At 38.5% G+C, this 25,918-nt stretch overlaps 1 protein-coding gene across 5 annotated transcripts in view; it reads right to left on the reverse strand.

Moving 5' to 3' along the window:
• Nucleotides 1-25,918, reverse strand: part of zbtb46 (zinc finger and BTB domain containing 46) — a 78,742-nt gene that overhangs the window by 44,270 nt on the left and 8,554 nt on the right. For 2 of the 5 annotated variants that reach the window (XM_020929891.2, XM_055166101.1), the window contains exons 2-3: nucleotides 3,076-3,300; nucleotides 1,651-2,548 (exon numbers count right to left, since the gene is read on the reverse strand). In XM_020929891.2, the coding sequence (XP_020785550.1) occupies nucleotides 1,651-2,548; nucleotides 3,076-3,261 (1,084 nt within the window). In that variant the 5' untranslated portion in view covers nucleotides 3,262-3,300. Of the gene's footprint in view, nucleotides 1-1,650; nucleotides 2,549-3,075; nucleotides 3,301-7,770; nucleotides 7,933-25,918 lie in introns of all 5 variants that reach the window. The other 3 variants (XM_055166104.1, XM_055166103.1, XM_055166102.1) reach the window with 3 other exon arrangements.

The raw sequence follows: 25,918 nt of genomic DNA on the forward strand, positions 1-25,918 counted from the left end.
TGGTGTCTTTCCTGCTAGTCTCTTCCTCAGTCATCATATCATGCTTATGTTTCACCACATGGGTCGAATTAAGAGCAAATGTAGCTGCCTGGATACTGAAAACATCCTGTCTGTTCCTTTAACCCTCTAAATAGAAAGGTCTAATGCCCTGCCCTTCCATATGTCCGTGCATCTGATTCGGATTTTCAACCGCAGGTGAGAAAATCTCCTTTGTTAAAGACCTTAGGGAGTTAAGACTGCAAACCCTTACATACTACCTGCAAGTTAAGCCCCTGAGATCCTGCCTATAATGACCTTGCTCAACAGTCTCAATTTACTCATTTAGGAAAAAAGAGTACATAGACGCTACTACTAGTAGTATAGAAAGAAATGTTCATGATACCAGTTTGAAAATTCCTCAAAGACCCACTTAAAAACACAAAACCACCCCTTACAAATGGACAACAGGTAGGCACATCCTGTCTGTCTGGATGGAGGTCAGGGAAGTCATGTGCTTCGGCCATACAAATAAAGGATCTCCTTATTATCATTTCTCTACTGCTAAAAGTCGCATCATTTCATTAGGTATGGGGAAAAATTGTTTCCTTTTTGGCCCAATGTGATTTACTTTGAGAAATGTCTGCGAAGTTGATTAAGATTAGTAAAGTCAAACTGATGTCTCTCTATCTTCATTTCTACCAGTTTTTCGTTTCTGAATTTGTCTCTCCGCTGCCTCATTAGCCCCTCTCTCCCATTTTCTTGCCTGTGCCCTTCTGGAGGTCCTTTCCTAAGAGAGAGAGAGAGAGAGAGAGAGGGAGAGGGAGAGGGAGAGGGAGGGAGGGAGGGAGGGAGGGGGAGAGAGAGAGAGAGAGAGGGAAGGGGCGGAGTCTGGGATGGCGAGGACTCACTGGTAATCCGTGCAGTGACCCAGGTCAATTCAATTATCCTGTTTTCTTTTGCTGCACGACGCGTGTGCCCATTTCACAGCCAACTCCCTTAATGCGCCCAGGATTAGCTTCTCTTACTTTTAATGATCTACCTATCGACGCCTTGGGCCCCACACATGCACACACATATCACACAGACAGGTATGCTTTTTAAGTATTCAAAAGAGTAAAGGAATTCTCTTAACAATATTATGTCTGTGTCCGTGGATCAACGGCATGTGTTACATAAAGTGCTGTAAGAGGGGGCTGCACTATGCGGCTACATTTACACAGACCTCTCGCACTAAGATTTCAGATAATCATCTTAGAGCTAACACATTAGAGAAGAAACTCGCTAATCTCCCTGCTCAAGGAGGAAAGGAGGTCGTTTTAAAATACAATAACCCTGGCATACATACAAAATAAAAGAAAACCAAACTTGGATTGGTTTGCAGTCTGGCCAATTAGCAAATGTTCACAGGAGAACACATACATAAGATTGGACGCTAAGGTGTTACTACATCTAACCTAAGCCTATTACCAGTAATTTACTATGCTATTTGTTAATGAAATGATTGGATAACTTTGGCACTGCACCAAGTTCCTTGAAAATCTAATATTTTAGTCAACTAAACTACTTAAGATGCATTTAAGTGCAGCTTTCTCTCAATCACCAATTACCTGTCACCCACCAGTCACTCTGTTGTCATTCACAGATTTCCCTTTAAGTTGTTTAGTTGCTTACCTGGGATGTCTTGTCCATTGTAGTTCCACCCAGCCACTGCCAGCATGGAGGGCAGAGGGGACCCAGGTCTACTGTCCCTCTCTCGGTCCCGCTCTTTGTCCCAGTTTCGCTCGGCCTGCTGGGTAATATGTCTGACCGTGTCCTTGTTCTTTCTGTTCTTCCTCCTGCCCGACCCCGCCAATGGTTGCCAAGGCCCGTCTCCGTTTCCCGTCTGCCCCGCCCCTTGCTCCGTCTGGCTCTGGGCCGCACCCCTCTGCGTGTCCCGCGGGTGGGAGGACGATGCGGGGGACACCTGCTCCTCCTTGACTGTGACGGGTCTATAGTCGTGAGGCCAGGCGGGCTGGGAGTCATGGCAGGTCTCCTCTTGGCTTTCATGACTTTTGGGTGCTTCTTGGTCCTCTTTACCATAAGTACTACCCCCTTCATGACAACTAGCGATGGCTGAATCCCCTGACGAGTTTGCGGGGCTAGTTCGGCGAGCTAGCCAGGGCGATGTGCTCCGGCCGGACATGATCGATGCCAAAGCTTCAGATGCCATCCCAACTATGGCCCCACCAGCGCCCCCTAGTCCTGCCCCAACTACACTCCCAGCTCCAGGCAAACCCCCTCCTCCCAGGCCAGCTGCTGCCACCGCACCCATCTCAAAGTCGGCCAGCTCGTCCGCCATTTCGGAGCGTATGCTGATGTCCAGAGCTGCTTTGATGAAGCTGTGGCAGGCTTGGACAATGTCAGTCATCTGCAGATAGCTGGCGGCAGACATCACCTCTATGACATTTTTACTGGTGAGGGCGAGGTGCGCGGAGTACATGAAGTCTAAAATGGCTTTGAAACCTGTTGCCGTGACGATGTCCAGGTGAGTGACAGTCGTCTGGTGAGGGGGCTCGGCTCCTTTTTTAACCTGAGAATAAAATGTAATGTTTAGAGTGGACAGAGGTTGTATAAGTAGAAGTATTAACCTAAAATGTTTTTGTAGCTGAAAAGCTAAGTTGGTGTGATACCATGATCATGATTATAAATTATAAATGGTCATATTTTTATACAGCACTTTTCCACCTTCAAGGCACTCAAAGTGTTTCACATCAAGGAACCACTCACCCATTCACACACACATTCATACACCAGTGTACACAGACACTAGAGACAAGGTGGGTTAAGTTTCTTGGCCAAAACTCTCATCTGTAAGAGCGGGATTCGAAACGGCAACCATCAGATCAGTTGACAAATGCTCGACCTGCGACCTACCCAAAATTACTTGCCACTGATATGAATTGATTAGTAAGATAGGTAAATGATGTAAGTATTATAATGTATATTCTATTAAAGTTTTGAGAAGGTCTGGAATCACATGCACATTTCTGGTGTTACAATAGATTTTCCCCAGTGGATCAATAGAGCCCAGCCTGGTGCCAGTCCCCTGAGTAGTACCTGGCAGTAGAGGGTCTTGAAGTAGCGCGAGGAGCCCAGCAGGACGTTCTTGTGGGCCTTGAAGATCTTCCCGTCCACGATGACACAGGCGTCGCACAGGATGCCATGCTGCCGCTGCTCGTTGAGCTCACGCAGGAGCTGCCTGTAGTGAGACGAGATCTCCATGTCCTCCTTTCTGTTGTTCATCTGTGTAGTGGAACCCAAGCCTCTCCTCCAAACCAACTGCTGGGGACACAACAAACACAAAGCTATGGATGAGGACAAAGTCAATAAAGCAAACTATATAACCAACACGTCAGGGCTGTTTATGGTGCAAAATATTGGCTTGCAAGAAAATAAACAGACATAAACAAAGAAAACATTTGTCAAATTGCGCAACTACAACTTTGAGCTTGACAAAACAGTTCACTTGTTTTAGCTGAATGTTTGTTTGTTTGTAGGGATGTGACATTAAGTGAAATACTGTGATATTGTACCATCAAAGGTCTCTCAAATATGTCATTGTCACATTATCCCAAATTACAAGCAACTTTACTTAAACACATTTTTCACTGCAGTAACAGCTAAAAGAACAGGGAACTACATAGCTCCATTTCAGTGTAGTGTAACTGTTAGTGCACCTTTATATCTTAATTCCTTGGATTATAACTAATGATAGACGTTGAAATAAAAAGGTCTTTTAAAAGGAACAAAGTAGCATATCTACAATTCTAGTACTCTTTCCAGAATATCACAATAAATATCGTACCATGAGATGTATTTTGAAGATATTGCACTGTTACACCCATACTTTTTTGTTCTTAAACTTATCTCTGCTACACCAACTACAGGCCTTACCGAGTACAAAGACATGTATGTATGTATAACAGTCAAAATAAAAAGACAAGATTCTCAGATTGATGCAAATAGTCAGTGTCACAACCTCTTCAAAAAGTGTTGCTAGGATACTGCAACAACTATTGTTTTTTACAAGTCTTACAATTAATCAGAAATCACTAATTAACAAAATGTTCTGCTCTAATCATAATAGAATTTAGAAGTATTTAGTCTTGTTGGTAGCAAAAATCTGTCAAAAGTTGGTCTCATTCCAACGTAAAGGAGCAAAAATGAATTCAGATGAACTAATGTTTTCAAAGGCTATGGATACTTTGGTAACGACTGTGACATGAAAACAACACATCAATAGAAGGCACGTCTCACTCGCTCGCGGTTTTGATGTCTAAAAACAGCTCAGGAACAAATAGTCAAAAATCAGTATTTAAACTCTGTCTGACAGGTCCATTTGTGTGTGGCAGCTCCGTGTGTGCGTGCCCTCATTAAAAACGTCATTTAAGAAGAATAACACTCTCCACAAAACTCCAAGAGAGAACCAGAAAAACACCTAATTTAGTCAAGCACTTTGCGATTAAATTTATCAATAAACACTGACTAAATGTTCTGCAATTTTTTCAAATCCTTATCTTCTGGTTGTGAATTTTCAATCAACTGTCTAGTTAAAACTTTCTCTTACGAACCTTCACCCTTATGTTTCTGATCTGCGGCAGTTGAGGAGACAAAGGAAAAATGAAGATAGTTAATGACAATTTGTGAGTAGTGCTTCGGAACAAAAAGCACTTTTAGACAGCGTTCATACTGACACTGTGGAAGCTTAAAGTCTTTACTCTGTATCTCAAACAAAGGAAATTTCAACTTGTACAGTCTAGTGCCCAAAAAGCTACTACTATCAGATATTTATTGTAGGCTTTCCTATAGATTGACACTAATAGAAGAACAGTTTCTTCAAAGTCATGTACTCAACTGGCATTCAACAATAGTTACTTGAGTGTGAGGAATGAAGTATTAGTACTAACACAACTACATCTGTCCACAAAATGGGCTCTTGTGAGCTTTAAGCCATGTTAATGATGAAAAACAGACCTGGAGTTGAGTTTTGTTTCATTCATACATGTTTGATTAATCCTCTGTTATCTATGTCTGTCTAATTCTCCAAAGCTCAAAATTCTCTGTTCCACCTTGTGATGTCCTGAAGAGGTAGTTTTCAAGTTAACAGCTACCTTTACCTTTAATTCAGTAGATTGAAGGTAAAAATAGACCAGAAAATAGCATAATATGGGCCTTTTAATGTAATTAATTATTATGACACACAAGGTGCTCATTGGAACGTGTCAAGGTAAAACAATCTTTGTCTTCAAAAGGAACACACAAAACACCTGTCTACTTTAGAACAACTAGTATAACTATTACTACACGAGGTAGGGAATACACTGAAATGGTTGTTTTGAAGACATATGTGAATTTAAATAGGCATATATGGTCTCTTCTTTTTGTTACTTGATATTTGAATGTCATCAACACACTTGAGTTTAGGCTTGCATTAATTAACTAGTTTCATTTTTCTTTCTAAAAATGTGTAATTATGTCTATTCTAAGGCTGTGCCATTAATTGAATTTTGATCGCGATTTCAATTTGCGTGTCGAAGAATCTCCAAACTCATATAACTCAACTGAAACGATTAAAGCTTAAAAGTTTATTATATTATTATAAGTTTATTTTGGGATATTTTTTATAGGTATATTTATTTTATTTTTTAAAATATAGAGATTGTAGAACAGCTGGATATACAGTTAAATTTTGGATACATTTATGTTTTTCTGTGCCTTGTTTCATGTTTGATTTCATGTTTTATACATCGCAAAACTGCTCTAAGGTATATCTGTATCCTATATTTATTCTCAATTTGAAAGTTTTGCGTAAATTATCAATAACAAAGTGGGTTTTTTTTTGAGAGAGAGAAATGCTGAATAAATGCATTGTGTAACTGAAAAATAATCATTTGAATAATCGTGATTTCAGTATTGATAAAATGATATGATGAAATGATAATGTTTTTTTTCCATAATCGAGCATCTCTAGTCCATTACAAACACAGAATTTCACTCCATCTTGCAAAATAATACAAGATGCACAGATTAAGAAGACATCATAGTGAGTGCCTTGTGTGCTATTTAGATAACACCCAGAAGACAGATAGAGTTGAAGGCCAAAGAGTAAAGACGATATACTATACAGTATAAAACCCCAGTAGTGGATTGGCTTTAGCGTTAGCCTCTCGTCTCTGGGATGTGAAGTGTTACCAAATGCAGCAGTGATGTTGTTTTGGGAACACCACAGCTGTCAGATCTCGTGGGTTGTTGCGCTAAACGACAGCTCCGGTTGGCTAAGGTGACAGTGGCGTTTGCTGGGGGGCCGGCACACTTCAGGTCATGTTTAGCCCCGCTCTGCTCACTCTGATGGCTTGTAAGATCAGATAAATCCACTGTGTCTCTCTCACCTCCAACCAGACAAGCACAGAGCGTCAGAGGAGGCACTGACTCGTGGTGACAACTTGAAGGCAGCTCTGAATCTGGTCAATGCTCAGAAAGTACTTTTTAAAGAGTTGTGTGAAGCACAGTTTGGAGGATGTAATAGCATTTATTCATTCATGGGGAACACAGTGGTAAGAGGCCATTTAGTAGGGCTGACACCAACAGACACCCCGAGACTCTTGAGTTCAGTCACTATAATGCCGAGTAGTGTGGTTATAACGCTAACTCTGTTGCAATTCTAAGGAAATGTCTTGATATAAGATACACATTTTTAATAATCATTGTAATAACATTTATACTAACTCTAATAAAGAGAGAAGAGTGTCATTTTCATCACAATATAAAGTACTTCCTGTAATATTAACGTGGAGTCTTACAAGACAGTTTGTTCTATTTCAGTATCAATTCAAATGAGTATTTCAATAGTTGTTACAGTATTCAATAAGCAATAGACAATATATTGCTAAAATACATAAAGCCACTAAAAAATAATATTGAAATGAAACTATGCCACTGACACAAAAACCCAAGAGCAGATTTAAATAGGGTTGTGCAAAAATATTGAAATATATCGATATATCGTATAATTTAATGTGATGATACAGTATCAATATTGTGGGCTGCTGTATCAATATATCGCCAAGAGTATTTTTTTTTAATATATATTTTACTACATTATTTTGTTACAGCTACAGTTTTATTGCTTGTTTAGTGAAAGGAAATTCGCTTATGCAACACATTTGACATATTCACCGTTTTTGATAATTAAAATGGGTGTGTTTCATATTAATTTTAGTATCACACCCATGATTTAACCTTTATTTTTTATTGAACTGTATTGAATCGATTTGAAATATATTGTATTGAATCATATTGAATCGAAAGCTCACTGTATTGAGATATGTATCGTATCATAGCCTATGTATCGAGGAATGTATTATATCGGCATCTTCTTAATGATGCCCGGCCCTACATTTAAACTACAAAAAACTAAATTCTAAATGCACAATATTGTTAAAAATCATGAGCTGCAATAGATAAACAGCAAAATGAAACACTTTGATAGTTGAAGTTGATATATATTTATTACCATGACAGGCCTAGTGTTGATTAGAATCTGGGTATCGATAACTGACTGTTATTGACTGTCCTAAAGCAGAGAGGTTCTGTGCACACAGAGAGCAGAAGCTATACTGTGCCGCATTGCCCTGTATAGATTGAGACATGGCATGAAACTAAGTCCCTGTGTTTTCAAAAGCAAGTTTTGACGTTTTATTCTGCAGCTCCACGTCTCTGAAAAAAAAAAAAAAAATCTATTGGAGCTCTAACCTTGAGTTATTCTTTCCGTTCTGCTATGCCCTGATGGAGGTATTGAGAGTCTTCACCTTTGACACTTGGAGACAAACCAAGGTGCTTTGAAGACAGCGCCTCCTCCGCCGCTCCACTCTCAGGGCCACTGCAGTTGTATAGCCCGGACTATAAGATAGGCTTCTTCCCAGAGTCACAGAAAACATAGAAAAGTCAGTTATTCACGGAAAGAACGCCTCAATAATTGTGTTATTCTGAGCCTTTTCCCAGAAATGTGAACAGAGAGGCAGGGTCAGTGTGCAGTGCTACCAAGTTTATCTAGTGAAATAAAGACGGCGATTTGAGAGCAGCTATAGTGGGCTTTTGTGGACGGCTATACACCTCTCCACATCAGTGACTCATTATTTTTAAACCAGAATACATTAGGAACTGTAATGAAAAATTGCAATTACAGCACAGGCATTTATTACCTTCTCATTTATTTAAATGAAATTGGAACATATAGAAGGGGTCCACGTGGATGATGAGAGATGGATTCAAAAATACAAACTGTATTTGGTGATACTGTGTAAAAGAATGACGAACTGGTCAAGAGTGTACCCAGTCTAAGACCCATCTCATCTTCAAACAATAACGTATAAATCCTGATTCAATCCATGGTACAATAGCCATTGTAACTACCCCCTTTCATATGTAACAATAGAATATTTAACTAAACCTGAGCCGGCCTGTCTTTGGAGGACATTAATATTATAGTGAAGTACAGTGTGGTATTGGATTTTACTGGAGCCAAAGATGTGAAACAAAAAAAGTAAAACGAGGAAACAACAGAGAAGAAATGGTTTAATCAAATTTAAATCCTGGACAAACTCATACAGAGCTGGAGAGCCCAGCCATTAACAGGATGAACTTTGACCTCTAGAGTCTGGGCTGGCCTAATTGGCTTGTTTAATTTGAGCATGTCCAATTTACTCCACAGAACGAGACCTTTTTTTTTTTTTTTTACACAAGATGCACTCTAGCATTTCTATCTTTGTTGTTGCACATACATAAATCCAACACTGCATTATGATAATTTGCGCAATGGCATAGAAAATAAACTGCCCCATAAGATCTGCTGTTGAAGACGCTCTGTCAACTAATCATCAAGCTATAGATAGGCTTATCGGGAAAGTCTTTGATTATTTTTTGGCAATATGAATTAAGTCATAAAAGCTTGAATTAATAACTTGACTCATTATATATGCAAACTAAGTAAAGTGTTTGCAGTTCATGATTTTTTATTGTAGATTTAGAGAGTTTTTTTGTGGTTTAAATCTGCCCTTGAGTTATTGTATCACTGACATAAATTAGTTTCAGTATTACTGTTTATCGTCTATATTTGCTTAAAGGTGTATTGTGTAACTTTTCTGGTGGACGGTCCGTCAAATGTTTTTCTCCATGGAGATATTATTACTTTGTCTGGAATGTTTCACAGTATGGCAATAAACCTTTTTATCTTCAAAAAGACCAAACCACACCAAGTTACAGATCAGATCTGTGGAGAGGAGACCCCGCTCACAGTCTGAATGCCCATTTTTCTAATATAATGTAATAAATTTAAGCTAGAGCTGTTTAATGTCATACTGTGAAACATTTCAGACAGAACAATGACATCTCCATAGAAACAAGCAGATGATGGACAGTGCACCTTTAAGCAACATATCGCACTTCAAAATGTGTCATTGTGACAGGCCGTCATGACAAATTCACTTACATTAAAGGTGCGCTGTGTAACATTTCTAGTAGAGGGTCTGCTATCTGATATCTCCATGGAAATGTTACTGCTTTGTCTAGAATGTATGTTGTAGCACTACACTACATTACAGTTCAGATCTGTGGAGAGTTGCCCCTATTCACAGAAAGAAAGCATGTTTTGAGTAAAAGAAACACCCGTAATGAATAAATGCTAGATAGAAATGTTTAATGTCAATAACATCTCTGTAGAGACCAGGAGGCGGGCGGTAGCCAGGCTGGCTCCACCTAGTGCCTCCGCTCAATTTCACTTCTCTCCAGCGACTAGGTCAGGAATCGGAATACACTAGACAGTTTGCAAGAACCCCGGAAGTGCGAGTTCTGTCGCCAATCAATCAGTGAAGAGACATACATTGTGTGTTGGCAACAATTCCCGAGATCGAGGATTTAAAGCCGGAACAAAGAGGATGTTTGGTGAATTTTATCAAAGGGAAAGACGTTATTGCCCTTCTTCCTACGGGATTTGGGAAAAGCTTAACATACTAGTTAGCCCCGTTAGCGGCGCATTACATATGTCACGACCAAATAGCAGCGATTGGTTAAATGAAAAAAGTACCCACCTACCTTCGAGCGAACGAACCCTACTGCTGCGAGGTCAGACAGTTTCCACAAAGTGAAACCGGCTAATGAATCAGGCTAGGCGGGTGGACCCTCCACCAGAAAAGCTGCGTAGTCTACCTTTAAAGAACGTCTATGGACAATGTGAATAATACATTTTAATCTGTCATAAAGTTTACAACATCCAAAATTGCAAGAACTATTCAACCATTTTCTCATTCACTTGTCAATGTGAGAGTTAATCTAAAAACCCCAAAGTCTCTTCCAGCACGTGAGCGCAGCTAGCCTTGATTCCTTGCAGAGATTTTTGTTCAAACGTACACTTGACACGAGATGGAAACTAAAGGTAAAATGAACTTGTCACACAATCAGCTACAGAGAAAGAGCCAGAGGACTTTTGTCTATCATCGGAAGCATTAGGAGCTCACCAAGGCTACACAAACTAAAGACTGCTTTCAGAGTGTCACAGCATTGAAAAAAGAAAAAAAAAAGAAAAACCTTTCAAGCCGCAATGAAATCTCGCAGAAGAAAAAACTGTGGGGAAAAGTCATTGGGAGAGCTTGGCTGAGTCTGTGCATGTCTATTATTTACAGTCATATAATGTAAATACTTTTACCACTACTGTCCTTCAGGATAGTTTTCAAATTAGAATTTCAAATTATTTTACTTGAGTTACTATTTACTTCATAGTTTTACTGCGTTGTACAGCAAACATAGTCATTGTGTGACCATAAACAGTTCCTTTATAGAGTTCAATAAAGAGCTTACCAATTTTATTAATAGTAAGACTTAAATCATGTTTTGTTTTGTTTTTTGGACACTCAAATACAATAAGGAAACAGTAGGGGAATGCCAAATTAAACAGGTGAGTTTTTTAGTAATTTCAATTTTTGACATCAAACTCTTATTCTGTTTGAGATTTAACAACTTACTTGTCTTATGTATAGACTGAATAGTATCTGTAATAGTTTAGATTTTGTTTACTGTAATTCCTTTTTCTTTGTTTTGCGAATGTGAAATGTTCTTCTAGCTACAAATCTACACAGTGACATGTAATTTTAGAGAGTGTTTATTACTGTACACTGTCAACACCAATTAATCACATCGAGTGAATTAAAGATACCACAGGCCTGTAACACAAAACAGAAATAGTAAAGGGCAGCGCTCACTGGAGAAGGATTGAGCCATTGAGGATTGAGATTTCCTGTTACTGATCAGCTGCTGTGACCTGGAACCAAACTCCCTGCATTACTCTCTGGCCCTTAACATAATGGTTATGAAGTAAAGAAAGAAAAAAACACTGTTTGTGTGCTGGGACGTGTGTTGTTTCAGTGAAGTCGCTCCAGCTCCCAGTCCCTGTCACCCCTCGGGGACCAAATCTGAAGTGACTCGTGTCTTAACCCCCTCGTCTTTTCACACAATCAGCAAACCCCTTTCCTTAAATAAACACTTCCTCACAGGACTTTAGCCAAACTGTCACCGCATCACGACCGCCTCGCCCTGGTCACAGCACACAGCACGCCAAAGTCACCGAGAGACACCCTCAGAGAGACGGAGACGGGGGGAGGGAGAGAGAGAGGAGAAAAAGAGAGAGAGGAGGAGAGAGAGAGGGGGAAAAGCAACAGAGAGAGGGAAAGAGAGAGAGAGACAGGAAGGGTGGGAGAGAGACAGAGAGAGAAAGAGCAATCGAGAGGGGATGAGGGAGTGACAGAGAGAGGAGAAGGAGAGAGGAAGGAGAAAGAGAGAAAGAGAGAGAAAGCTATAGAGAGAGGGAAAGAGAGAGAGGGAGTGGGAGAGAGAGAGGGAGGGAGGAAGAGAGAGAATGAGAGAGAGAAAGAGCAATAGAGAGAGAGAGAGAGAGAGGGAAAGAGAGAGAGGGTGGAGAAAGAGAGAGAGAGAGCGGGAAAGACACAGCAAAAAAGGGAGAGCGAGGGGGAGAGAGAACGCAAAAGGGAGAGAGAGGGGGTGAACAAGAGAGAAAGAGAGAGGGGGAGAGACAAACAGAGAGGGAAAGAGAGAGATAAAGCAATAGGGAGATAGGGAAAGAGAGAGAGGATGAGAGACAGAGAAGGAGGGAAAGAGACAGAGAGAAAGATAGAGAGAAAGAGAGAGGGAGAGGGAGAGAGGGGGTGAGCAAGCAAGAGGGACAGGGAGGGAGAAAGAGAGATAAAGCGTGTCTCTTTCCCTCTCGTGTCTTGTCCTAATGCGGTCCGTCCCTCTGAGCCACTTCTCTGCCCCCCCTTGACCACAGGGACAATACAAGGTCCTTCTGGATCAAAGCCACACCAGAGCTTTGTTTAGATCGGGGCTTTCAGACAGGGCTAAGTGCTGCCATCGCTTTTACTAGACTTTATGTTAAAAATGCATTTAGCAATAGAATTAGGTAGGAAAAAAAGAATAAAATATAATGTGTTTTATTATGTACAGATTTGTAGAATTTTCCTGGTAGACTGTAATCATTTCAGCCTTGTTTGTAAGATTTTTCCTCACTTTTTCCTCAACATTCTGGAGCCATATTTACACCCACTATTATCTTCTTCAAAGTTGTAAAGGTCACTTGTTAGCAGAGAAGTTCCTCTTTTGCACATTTCAGCTTTCATCCTGGCATTGCCGTTATGGACCAGCGGGGTGGATACACTAAAAACTGGCCAAGACTGAATGAATGTGTGGAAGAAGGAGGAGGGGACACAGAGTTTGAGTAGTTAGTGGCCAAGCCTGGGTATTTCTGCTGTCAGACGTCCCAGTTTAATACCTCCACTAAATCCTTATCGCCTAAAATCTTCTTTTCCGCATATTTTCAGAAGCAACTTGTAGCGTTGCAATAACATATCATACTTCCAGCAGCAGGTTGGCAGGTCTACACTAAATGAATTATGTATTATGTTAAGTATTCAAAACAAAGTGAAATAAATGATGCTGCCCCCAAGAAAAAGATATTAAGGGAAATAGTGGTGTTTTATGCTAATCTGGAAGAAAAATTAAGACAGAGGCAGAATACATAGCTTTTTACTGGATTTAGAAGTGAACAAATTTTGTGAAACTTGCAGCTTATAAATATGAAATACTCATCACCAAAAAACATTATTTTCTTAAACTATATCAACAACTTTGCGCATATTAATAAGAATGTGGATTGGAAATGGCTAAAGCAGAACATTGAGAGCTGATAGAGACAAGAGGCTGTGGAGGGATTGGAGAGAAAGAGAGCTGAGCGTCCGGTGGCCAATATATTTTAAACAGCTTTGCTTCCACTCAACTGGGCATCAGGGCCATTATCCCAGGGTTAATCCCCCATCCGCCGGAGCTGGCAGAACAGGGAGGATGACAGTAAGCACAAGGCTGCATGGACCAAAATAACACCAAACAAGTCCAAATAACGCCACACACAAGTTTGATAGATGTATGTCATCATAAATACTAGACTGACTTTCAATACATGCTGGATGGAACAATCATTTTTGAGGGGTCACTACTTTTTCTTTATACTTGCAGTACGATTTTGGTTATTTTTCTGTACTGCATTGAGATTTCAGCTGTGCAAATTTGGATTATGAACTTGACTCATTATAAAGACCAAGTGTTGCATTCTGTTACTTACTGGAGCTCGTAGTTCATTTAATAATATTGTTCTTTTGGAATACTTTTTGAGGGATAATTCTGCTTTAAGGTATGGTTTCAGTACACTGAAAAAAAAAAACTATATCTAAGTAAATTAAAATTACTTAAATTAAGAACATTTTACTTTACTGGAGTAGATTCAACTTGACAAGTAAAATGATCTACCAATGGAATAAATGTGTTTTTTTTTTTTTTTTCATTCAAGCAGCATCAGCATCAGTTTCTTATTTTAAGTGCAACAAGTTATTGTTTTTCTTATTTTAAGTGTAGCAAGATGTGTTTTCATATTTACAGTACAAAAAAGTCTTATTCCACTGGCAGATCATTTTACTTGTCAAGTGAAATTTACTCAAATCATGATAAAACTTTCTTAATTCAATTCAGCTGAACTTAACTAGATTTTGTTTTTTGGAGTGTATCACTAAGTGCGTTTACATCATGGGTGTCAAACTCAAATTCACAGAGGGCCAACATTAAAAACTGGGACTAAGTCATGGGCCAAACAAAATATTTATTGAAAAATGTCAACAACATCTGCATGTTTTCTATTCTTTCGAGATGTGTAACGTTAAACCCTTTCTTATTAAAATAAATGTTTAATAATAGTTTTGCTTAAACATTGAATCCAGAACAAGTATAATACAAAATAATAACAACATTTTAAATAAATAATGTCTCTATAGCCTATCTGTAGCTGGCAGGCCAGCTCTAATACATATTTGATATGATCACATGGGCCAAATATTATTGTATTGCAGGACAAATTTGGCCTCTAGGCCTGAGTTTGACATGTCTGGTTTACATGCACATCAGTATACCAGTTATGATCAAGTTTTTTCATAATGGTTAGTGGTTTGGTTTCATAATGGTGCATGTATACGTAGTAGCCCGGTTATGAGAAACCGGGATACTATAGCTGGTATATTCCAATAGTAACCAGTATACTGTGGCATGTATACGCAGTACCCCAAATACTGCCATAAACGGAATATGGCTAATAACTGGGACACTGATGTGAATGTATATGCACTCATTGTTTGTCATATATATTTCCTTCATCTATATATCGCACTTCAAAACTGTTATGGTGGCAATATCAACATCAACTTTTTGTTCAATAAATGATACATGGAACATGATTTTTTCCGGCTCAGTATGTATTTTCTTTGTTTTAGCATGAAAATTGTCATGTAATATTTGTTGTAGTCCCCAACCACCAGTTTGAGGCCCAAAACCGCTCCGCAAGCCATCAGGTACCAGGCCTCACTCAGATATAAAGTAGTTTAACCTAACTTAACTTTAACTTTATTTTCCACCATCATGGAAATTTGGTTTTGGTTCATGATTAGTTTTCCATCAGTTATTCCGTCAAAGTTTCAGGAGAGTGATATGTTCTTCTAGCAATATGTTGTACTTCAAAATGTCAGGCCTAGCTAAATATTTCTATAATATTTAGATGACAGTTAATTATAAAAGATCTATATTCTGATGTGGACTAATATGGCTACTAAAAATGGTGTAATTTTCCAGTTGAAGTCCAGGGTTGTGTAATCTTTTCTATAATCAATATCACAGACTTGTTCCCGGAGACTTTGTAATTGCTACATTCGTTTACATTCACCCCTGTGCCTAAACCAGCTAATTATTTTGTTCTTATTGGCTTCCAGCTGACCTGCTTCCAAGGTGGAGTGAGAGTGATTGACTTAAGAAAGGCTAGCCACGCCATCCAGGAAGCTTACACAGAATTAGCCCTGTTTGCATGTCGTACGATCACTTGTCATTTTATTTTCTTCTATAATTCACACAAAAATAATACAGATTTTGTTCAAGTTTACAGTCGTGTTCACTTTTGTTGTTGCCGTTAACAATAATTTAAGTGTGCACTTTAAAAGCAATAATTCTCCTAAGCTCAGCAGGTGTTAAGCTCTGAGGCAAAATCCAAGCATAGTAAGGCGGATGATCCCAAAGTGACCAGGAAAAGGTGTGACACTAAGATGGAGCCTGCTTTGCCTTTGCTCACACATGTCCGGTCATCTAAAAAGAGTTGGACAAATACCAAAAAAGTGCATTCCTTTTTATAAGTCATTTCCTTTCTTGTATTTTATATTGTTTTATATTTTATTATTAACACAGTCATCTCATATTTACGCTTGATATCGTCACTAACGTAAGTATAAACTGTATTTATTTTGGTTTAGCGGTCTAGTAGCAGTCGTGTTATTCCAGATGCCCTTCCATCCCACTTCATTTAACTCAAACATACTTTGTCATGAGGCCCATATATCCAAATTGCCCAATTATCCAGCGTCTCTCCATTGTCTGAAAGTGAAAGTACATATTTCTGGGCTGTCTCTTGTCTCACAGGCCCCTAACAGTCACTTCTACACATCTCCCGAGGTAACTCCCTCACTGACGACCCAGGGCTTAGCCTAAATTCTCTCTCTATTAAAAGCTGTGAAATACAAATAATGAAACATCTCATTACCACTGGAGCTGCAGAAGCCAAAATGAAAGGGGGGGAGAGAGAGACGGAGGAGGGCCAGCACACTGACAGACACTGTAGGCAGAGAATGTGAGAGGCTGAGTGTGATATGTAGGAGATATAGTGATTGATGACTAACTAGATATTGATCATTTCACGACTGACGTCATCAGATGTGTGGCCACAGGTTTTAGTGTTCTTTTTGTACTGAAAACAAAACCACGACAATGTCAATGTGATACTTATCACGTAAGCATCTAGTCAAAGTACAAAACTGAAACCTCTTGAAAACTAAAAATATCTCAGCCAAAATATCTACTCTAACTAGACCAACAATTTATTAAATGACAACTAAATAACTAGGCAAACAATTTAATTCACAAATCTGAAATGATTCATTATTCTTTTTTATTCTTTTTACTTTACTTTTTATGACATAATTTCTTGAACAGGTCACACACATATAACGGACTGTACTTGAAGGGAGTATAACTGCTCTATCTAATCCAAAGGTTCTTTATAATACCAGATACATAAGGTCATAACATTGACTTCATATTATTAGTGTTCAGTTGTGTTTGAGTACAAAAATGTTTTATTGTGAATGTGAATGTTATGGAATTAGTTAAAGCAATTAAGTAAAAAAATGAGTCAGTAATACTAAAGTATATGTGAGGGGACTTTCCACACTATTTCCTGGCTTTAAACAGAGGGGAAAGTACTTTAATACCTTCCTTATTTCTCGCCTTGCCTTTGCCGTGCATGTCTCTTGGCCATCCTCGCAGTTAGGATTTTAAAAGCTCCAAATGGCTGCAGTGATGATGACAATATAGTGCCCTGGCCCCGCTCAAACCCACATTTAACACTACCACCACACCGCTGCTTCTCTCGCGAGCAGAGATAGACCCCAGGCCCCTCACACAGCCCCACACAAAACCTGTCAGGGCAAAAAGCACCTGTCACCACCAGGCCAGACACGACTGTACACGAAAGCAGCTCCGCCAGCAGCCCCTGCCCTCGAGCTGCTCAAAGTGGCGCCAATACACGAGCAGAGGGGAGAGTAGGGACGACTGAAGGAGGACTGGGTTATGTTTGAAGAATTACGGACTGACAACTGCCTGGCCTTTGACCTATTCATAAGAAAAGTGTTTCTATATGATGGTATGACTCAGGGGACAAGAGTGGGATTCTTTTAAATAAATACCTAATACCTTACCCCATAATGCTGCATAGAGCAAGGGTCTCCAACCTTTTTCGTCTGGTGAGCTACCTTTACAACAGAAAAATGCCAAAGAGTTACTTATTTTAACAGCTGCAAGAAAATGAGTATTTATAAGAGCCACTGCCTTAGATTGGGGACAGTTAGACACCTATAAAATATAAACCATTATTCATTTATTAGTGCACATGTGGGCATTAAAATGATAGCTTTGCAATGGTAATTAATCAAATTTTACTTATTCAGCACAATACAAATAATTCAGAAATACCTTGATGAGCTACTTGGAAGGGGGTGGAGAGCTACTGGTAACTCCTGAGCTACAGTTGAAGACACCTGGCATAGAGTATAAAAACATTCTTTAGGTTATGTTTTGTTTTGTTTTTGTTTTAGCCAAAAAATAGACAAAATAAAGTTTTGGGAGAATTTTTTTTACATTTTTATTGCACTGGAACATGTGTCCTCAGAGTGAGCGGGCTTATCTCCATAAACCTGACTCTCTCATTTGGCCTTGTTTCCACAGAAATGCTGTTCCTTTGTCTATAATATCCCACAGTATCGAACAAAACTGATCTATCTCCACTAACAGATTGAACTGAGGTTGTATAAACATTTTTTAAAAAGTAAAAAAAAAAAAAAAAAAAAAAAAAGAAGACAAAATAATTTGCGTAATTGAATTCCCAGCCGACTGTATGATAAACAAGCATCACTCGAGTCCTGTTGTGCTTCTATTGTAGTTCCCCACATGAACATACTGTGTAGGCCCACTAAGGCTGAGTGAATAAAATAGTGATTGATAATTGTTGTTTGTCCCATGTGTGGTAGAATGACTGAAGGCTGGTGACTCAGTGGCCAGTTGCTCTCTGGTGCAGAGGCGGGCGTCCACACTGTGTTTCTGTACGGGTGGATATTTATCACAATGTGGGGACTACAATCTGAATACACACACTCACTTCACCGGGCCCTGCCTTCTTATGGGGACAAAAATCAGGCCACTGTGACGTCAATTAGGGCTGCACAATTTAAAAACATCAAGCTGCTATTATCTCCCTGACAAATATTGTGATTAGATTTGCAATATATGTTTAAAAAATGTGATTCTGTTCAGGGTGCACACTGTAAACAACTTCAGGAGAATTAACAGAGAAAACAGGAAAGTGAACTTAAAAATTATTTGTAAAGGCCTAAACTACAGGTACAAAATGATTTTATATAAAAAGGCAGGAAATGTTCTTTGCTGAAGACATTCTATTACCTAAATAATTGCAACCTTTACTCAAACTTAAATTGTGTTTTTGATTAGACTGTAATTAATAAGGGCTTGTCACGATAATTACTGTATCAACTTATTGTTCAGTATGTGATAACTGGAAAAATATATATTTTTGGACTCATTATATTTCGTAAATACATTTTCGTTGCAATAGATTTTTGTTATTGTACTTCTAATATAAGATCTCAGCAGTAGAGGGTTAAAAAAGTTACTTTTATGGCTTAATACTGCTATTATACTGCTTATTTGTTCCATCTCCAGCCTCTATATGATTTACTGGGATTGTCCTGTTTTATTGTTATAGTGGCAGAGACATACAGTGCATTCAATATTATTGTGATATTTAGTTTTAGCAATATATCGCTCTTCAAAATTTGTTATCGTGACAGGCCTAGTAACAATGGTTAAAGTTGCACTATGTAACTTTTTGGTTTGAGGTCTGTAGGGCTGAGTATCATTAAGAAGTTGTCGATATGATACATACCTCAAAACAGTGACCTTACGATTCAATACGGTATTTTTCAAATCAAATCGATATGGTTCAATAAAAATAAAGGCTAAATCATGGCTGTGACACTAAAAGTCTTTGTTAAACTATGTTTTGTACAAAATTAAAATAAAGTACACCCATTTTCCATTAAAACTGTGAAAATGTCAATAGTGTTACATAAACGAGTTTCCTTCCACTAAATAAGCAACAAAACTGTAGCGCTGTAACAAAATAATTTAGTAAAATATACCAAAAAATACTCTTGGTGATATATTGATTGCAGCCCACGATATCGATACTGTATCATCACATTAAACTATACAGTATATTGATATTTTGATATTTGCCTTGAATGTTCCACAGTATGACATTAAACAGTTCTAACTTACATTTATTCAATAACAGGTGGTTTTATAGCTCAAAAATACCTAGAAAAGCAGGCTTTCTGACTGTGGGCGGTGTCGCCTCTCCACAGATCTGACCTGTAACTTGGTCTGGTTTGGTCTTCATGAAGATGGAAAGGTTTAATGCCATACTGTGAAACATTATAGACAAAACAATAGCACTTGACAGAACCTCCACCAGAAAAGTTACACAATGCACATTTAAGTTCTCCGGAAAATGAATGTAAATTCCCCCCCAAAAAAGAAGAAAATCCAACATGAGTGTGCGTGTGTGTGTAATTGTATAACTTTGTCAAACCGCAAACAGAGGCATCTTTTTCAGTATCCTCCCCAGACCGGAGCTGACAATAAAGCTCATGCAAAGAGGGGAGCATAAAAGGCTTAAGAGAGTCCACCCAAGTTCAACAGGCGTGCCCTCTGCGCCTCCCCAACACAAATATCACACACCACTTCAGTCGTTCATAATCTGAAGCACAAACACGCACACGGACTCAAACACGCAACATCTAAACTCAGTCCCAAAAGAAAGAACACCTCCTGCTAGGGCTGAACCATTTGGGAGAAATATCTACTTGTGATTTTTCTGTCAAGCATTTCAGATTTGTGACTTATGTTTTAATAATAGGATTCTGATCAAAGTCTACGTTTTAAAAGCTTCCAGCAAAGTTGACAAAAAGACTGAAATAAGGCTATAACAATGTCAAATGTCAATGTCAATGTCAAGTATATTTATAAAACACATTTAAAACAACCACAGGTGACCAAAGTGCTGTACAAGTAAGGGTACACATAAACTAATACAAGAATCACATGTAATTCAGACATGTTTGTACAGAGCAAAACAGGGATAGTGTTTTTTTTTTATGCAGTAGATGTTTTATTTTTTATGTGTACTAATTTGACGTAACTTGTATGAGACATGTCTGACTCAAAATCATCATTAAGTGTGAAATAAAATGCACTTGTACAGGATTACATCAGGAGGAGTTCAAAAGACACATAAGATTTTTCCTGTTATTAGAGAGGACCTATTATGCCAAATGTACTTTTCAGAGCTTATAATTGTGTGATAGTTGTGTCCCATTCTCATTTACCCTCTCGAAGTTGATTTTGGAGTGACTCGTGCATGTTTGAGCAATCTTTAAGCACATATTTTCATATTGCCGATCAATTCCTGTTTCACCACCGGCATACACCCACTGCTCTGTACTAACTTTGTTCTGCACCACCTCGGTACCAGCAACAGTCCTCAAGCACGGAGGACAGGAGCAACCCGCTTGGACCTGTAATCCACAGCGCATTCTCACTTTCGCCGCACAGATCCAGTGAGCAGAAGACGGAACCACTCAGAACCAGTATACTGCGCACTGGTCTTGCTCACTCCTGTCTGGAACCAGGACATGGAGGATGGAGCCTTTAATTTGGCTTTAAAATTGGAATAAACCACCCACTTAATTCGGTTTTAAGTTTAATTCCAAATAATAATTAGGATTTAAGTGTTTACATGGTCTTTTTAAAGCTGAAGAATTTTTTATTCAGAATTTAATAATTTTTTTATCAGAATTTAAGCTCTCATGTAAACGTGGCAGATGTCTTCTTTAAAATCCAGAAAGAAACCATAAAATAAACTTATTTTGAACTTAGAACTAAATCAGAGACACATATCAAGTCAAGCAAGGAAGGAATGTAAGTAAGGAAATGAGTAAATACACAGATTTTCCAGAATAACAACAGGTATAACATCTAAATGACTCAACTCAAAAACTAAGACAAAGCAAGACTGAATCACACTCAAATGAACACATTTTACATTTTTGTATATGACCAGGTACGCCTCTCAAGGGACACACTGAAAAAAAAAATTATATATGACTCCAGTAGCAGCTTTGTCACTCATCAACCTGATCAAAACAAAGCAACAACACAGCCCCCTTTTGAAACCAGGTGGAGAGATAAAGACACAGAAATCAAGGGGAGAGGAATGAAGGAAATAGGAGAGGAGCAGATCATCTAAATATAGACAGGAGGAGTCAGTGCGCAGACAGGGAAGGGTGCGAGGAGGAGGGAGGGAGAATTTGGGAACAAAAGGCATGTTGGTAAAGTAAGAATCAATGGTTTGTATCAGGGATTAGTGTTCTGTCTCGGTTCAATAGTTGTACACAGTGTAGCACCATCAATACGTAGCATCAATAGAGTGGAGAAAAGAAAGGCAGACTACATGAGGAGTTGCTAAAGTAATAAAAAGTTGTAGTCTTAAGGTGAAGTAAATAGAGGATTTTACTAGACCTCATTAGTATACTTTCTGTTATTGCTAGTACTGCTACCACTGCTACTTTGTCTTAGTTGTCATCCTGCATCCATAACAAAAAATATTTTATATAATGTAATTGTGCAAATTAAAGTCCCAATATGTAAACTTTAGCCCAAAAGTACACAAAATAAAAGCATGTTTGTTTTTTTTGCTGTTCCTTTCACTATATTTCACAATATAGAATAAAGCTTATCTATCTCCAGTGGTGTAGTGGGGATTTTTAAGTGGGGGTATGCGATTTATGATGTCGATTTGATGAATCCCACCCACCTACCTATCATATATATATATATATATATATATATATATATATATATATATTTATATTTATTTTTTTTTTTTGTTAAATAAGTACAAACATAAAGGCGCCAGACCAGTAATTTTTTATTTATTTTTTTTACTCAAAATGATGCAGAATCATGTTATTATCATTATTGCTGTTCATAATCACCTACACAACATAAATCATAGGCTAGAACACATGAACCAGGACTGAACCAGGATTAAACCAGGTCTAAAACAGGTCTAAACCAGGACTATACCAGGACTAAACCAGGACTAATCTTGGGCTTGAGAGCGAGAGAGTCCGTGGAGCAGGGTGTCTGCAAAGTGCAATCGGGTGACAGCTGCTGTTAGCCTCGTGGGGGTGGCTCCTTACACCTTTGGTCACCCGACAGTCTACATGGGCGCACCTCTGGGCCCTTCCCGGCACTCAGTCCTGGTTCAGATCTGGTTTAGTCATGGTTTAGACCCAGTTTAGTCCTGTTTCATTCCTGGTTCAGTCCTGGTTTAGTCCTGTTTTATTCCTGGTTCAGTCCTGGTCCCAACTTTCTGTTTTTATGGAATCATGGAGGTAAACCTGTCACAATGATTACTATATCAACTTCAATGCATTACAGATGGAACAATACTTTTTGGGGGTCAGTATTTATCATGGGTACTTTTCCTTACACTAGTGAGAAAATTTTAGTTATTTTTCCGTACTAAGATTTGGGCTGTAGAGGGAAGAGTTATGACCTTCTATGACTCATTATAGAGATAAATTAACTATCTAAGTGTTGCATTATGTTATTTATTTATTGCACTTCTTGTTTTTTAACAGTTTTCTACATTAACAATACTTTTTGGGGGATTCTGCTTTATGGTTTTGTTTCAATACTTTTAACCTTAGAAATTCGTTACTAGAATTTGAACAGAAATGTTAAAACCCCCCAAAGGCAATTATACGTGTTGACTTCCATGTTTGTGTGGTCTTAGAAAGTAAAGTAACTTGGTCCATGACATCAATCACCTGGAAGTAAGAAATGTGTCCCGTAGTTTTTGTAACTTTTGTCATGCAGACTGATGGTTAAAGTTGAGAAAAATTCAAATGAGTACAGCTGGAGGCAAAACTGTCCAAACAGAGTGCCCAGACCAGGCCCTCACCTGTCGCCCCTGTCCCCCTGTCCACTCCTCCTTATCTCCCTGCTGGACCTGTCCTCTCCACTCTCCACAGATTGACGTGTGACTCACCTGTAGTGACATGGCTCAAAGGCATTTAGAAGGAGCACTGCACTGTTTTGGCACCTTTTACACAGCTTTACAAGGACATCCGTGTAGTAGTAGTTTAAAAATATCATGTCATGAAAGTATTTATACAATGTATTAGGACTGCACAATATGAGAAAAACATGCAATATTTGATAACTACATTTTGCAATAACAGTATTCTGATAGTTTAATGCACTTCTTGGCACAATAAGTTTAGAAAAAACCTAAAAGATGTAATTTAAACTGTGTCAAAATAAAAACTTAAGACCAAATTAAGCCTAATGTAAGACTAAATAAAAAAAATAAATAAAAATCATGAATAAAACAGGCCTAATTTTACAAATTGTAAATTTCTGTCTGAGGAAGAAGTTTATGTTGATACATATTTTACATATATTGATATATACATAAACAGATTTTTGCATCAGCCAATATGAAGTTTGTGTGTATGCAGCCCTACAATTATATTGTTACAGCAACTACTACAACTACAGCTACTAGTATTGCTTTTACAATTACTAGGGATGTAACAATAACCGAAATATTGTGATATCGTATTGTTAAAGTTCTCAATAATATCGTGGACCATCACAGTATATTCAATTACAAGTCTCTTTGCTTAAATTAAGAGTTATGGTGCAGCAAAAGACAGAGAGAACTACATAGACCGTGATCCTTTGCTCCATTTCAGTGTAAACTACATGAAGAAATAACAGTTCTCAGCACTTTTAAGTCTTAGTTCTTTGGATTAAGTCTTGTCAAGGCATTTTAAGAGGAAAACGTAGCATATTAACAATTTTGTTACCCTCCACAAAATATCAAAATAAATATCATACAGTGAGATCTATATCGTGAAAATATTGCATAAATATCGTAAGAGATTTGGATATTGTTAGAGCCCTAATCCTGATCCTCCCCTCTATATTGTGAGCTTCCCCATGATATTGCAATAAATATCGTACCATGAGGTTCATACCGTGATGATATTATATCGTGAGACTTAGATATTGTTACACCCCTAACAATTACCAATACTACATTTACAATGACTACTTTAGAAGACTCATTTAGTTTAATTTATTTAGGTCGTATATTGTGCAAAATTGACTCTTGTGAGCTTTAAGTCACAAGCTTTTAGAATCTTGTTTTATTTCATTTATTCCCTGCATTATTAGTCTGTCTCTCCAAAGCTCAAAATGTTCAGTTCCACCTTGTGATGTCATGAAATGTTAGTTTTCAAGTTAACACCTACCTTTCCTCTTTAGTTTAGTAGAGACTGGCTATTCCAGAGATGAAATCATCAAAATTATTCCTGTGAAGGTGTATGGAGTTTAAAAACACAGAACTCAGCCTAAATATGCTGGTTTGTGTGTTAAACATGTGTGAATGAAACAAAACACAGCTCCAGGTCTGTTTGTGATGAGGAAATAACATTGTAATATGGACCTTTTGCCACAGTACAATGGCTTTTACAGTGCATTCCAACACTACACCAACGCTTTTCAGACCACGACAAAGACACAAAGGGGTGCAGCTAAAGACAATTGTGATCGCCATTGTAAAGACAGAACTCCCACCCTGGAAAACCTCATTTGGTCCAAGTCACACATTCCCACATTGCGAGATGGTGCCAGTATCAGGTGTCCGTCCAAAGTGGCCAAGCACCAATCATCCACCGCCCCCTTTCGTGAACGCACCGATCGGCACAAGAGAGGTGAGATAGAGGGGTGAGAAGAAGAGAGAGGACCAGGAAAAAGCCAAGACAAAGGCAACGCCAATGAGTGGAGCGACTGTTAAGTGGGGAATTTACATCAGAAACAATTATAGGAGTCCAAATTGATGAAAGACAAATTGAAACCTACACTTGCAAGGTTAAAAATATAAAATAAAATACACTGGAATATGAACTAATCCAAGAATTTCAGAACATGTTGGTTGGATTCAACTGGAACATAACTTAACACAACAACTAAATCTAAACTTAAGGATGGAACAATAATTCTTGTTCACTTTAACCATGACGATCTATACCAGACTCTGTAGTAAGAGTAACATTTTCACATACAAAAACACTTTCATATCATCTTTCCATTTTGACTTTTGGGGAGTAAACTGTGAAAAGGGGATGTGAACCTGCTCACTTCTGTTCTGGTTTAGGTAAAGGAGCACATAAATGTTCCCCCCATATGTCTTCACCAAAGCATTAAGGACTGCTGTTTTAAGGGCTGAAAAGTCCCTTATAAATCACAACAACCCCTATTTTCACAGGAGGAGTCACCCGCTCACCTGACAGATAAATCTTAAAAGCGCACAATGTCCGATCTGGGAAAAGCTGGATTGGGAACATTGGATAATGGGGAATGTATAAATATGAGTTAGGGTCAGAACGAAGGATGAAAGAGAGAAAGAGAACAGGGGAAGGATGAGAGAGAGGAAGGGTAAAAATGAGAAATGGAGTAGGGGAGGCCACAGGAGGCACCTGGCCCACTT

This window comes from Boleophthalmus pectinirostris, unplaced genomic scaffold, assembly GCF_026225935.1.
Source record: "Boleophthalmus pectinirostris isolate CB_2022bp ecotype Guang Dong unplaced genomic scaffold, ASM2622593v1 HiC_scaffold_8, whole genome shotgun sequence".
Classification (NCBI taxonomy): Eukaryota; Metazoa; Chordata; class Actinopteri; order Gobiiformes; family Gobiidae; genus Boleophthalmus; species Boleophthalmus pectinirostris.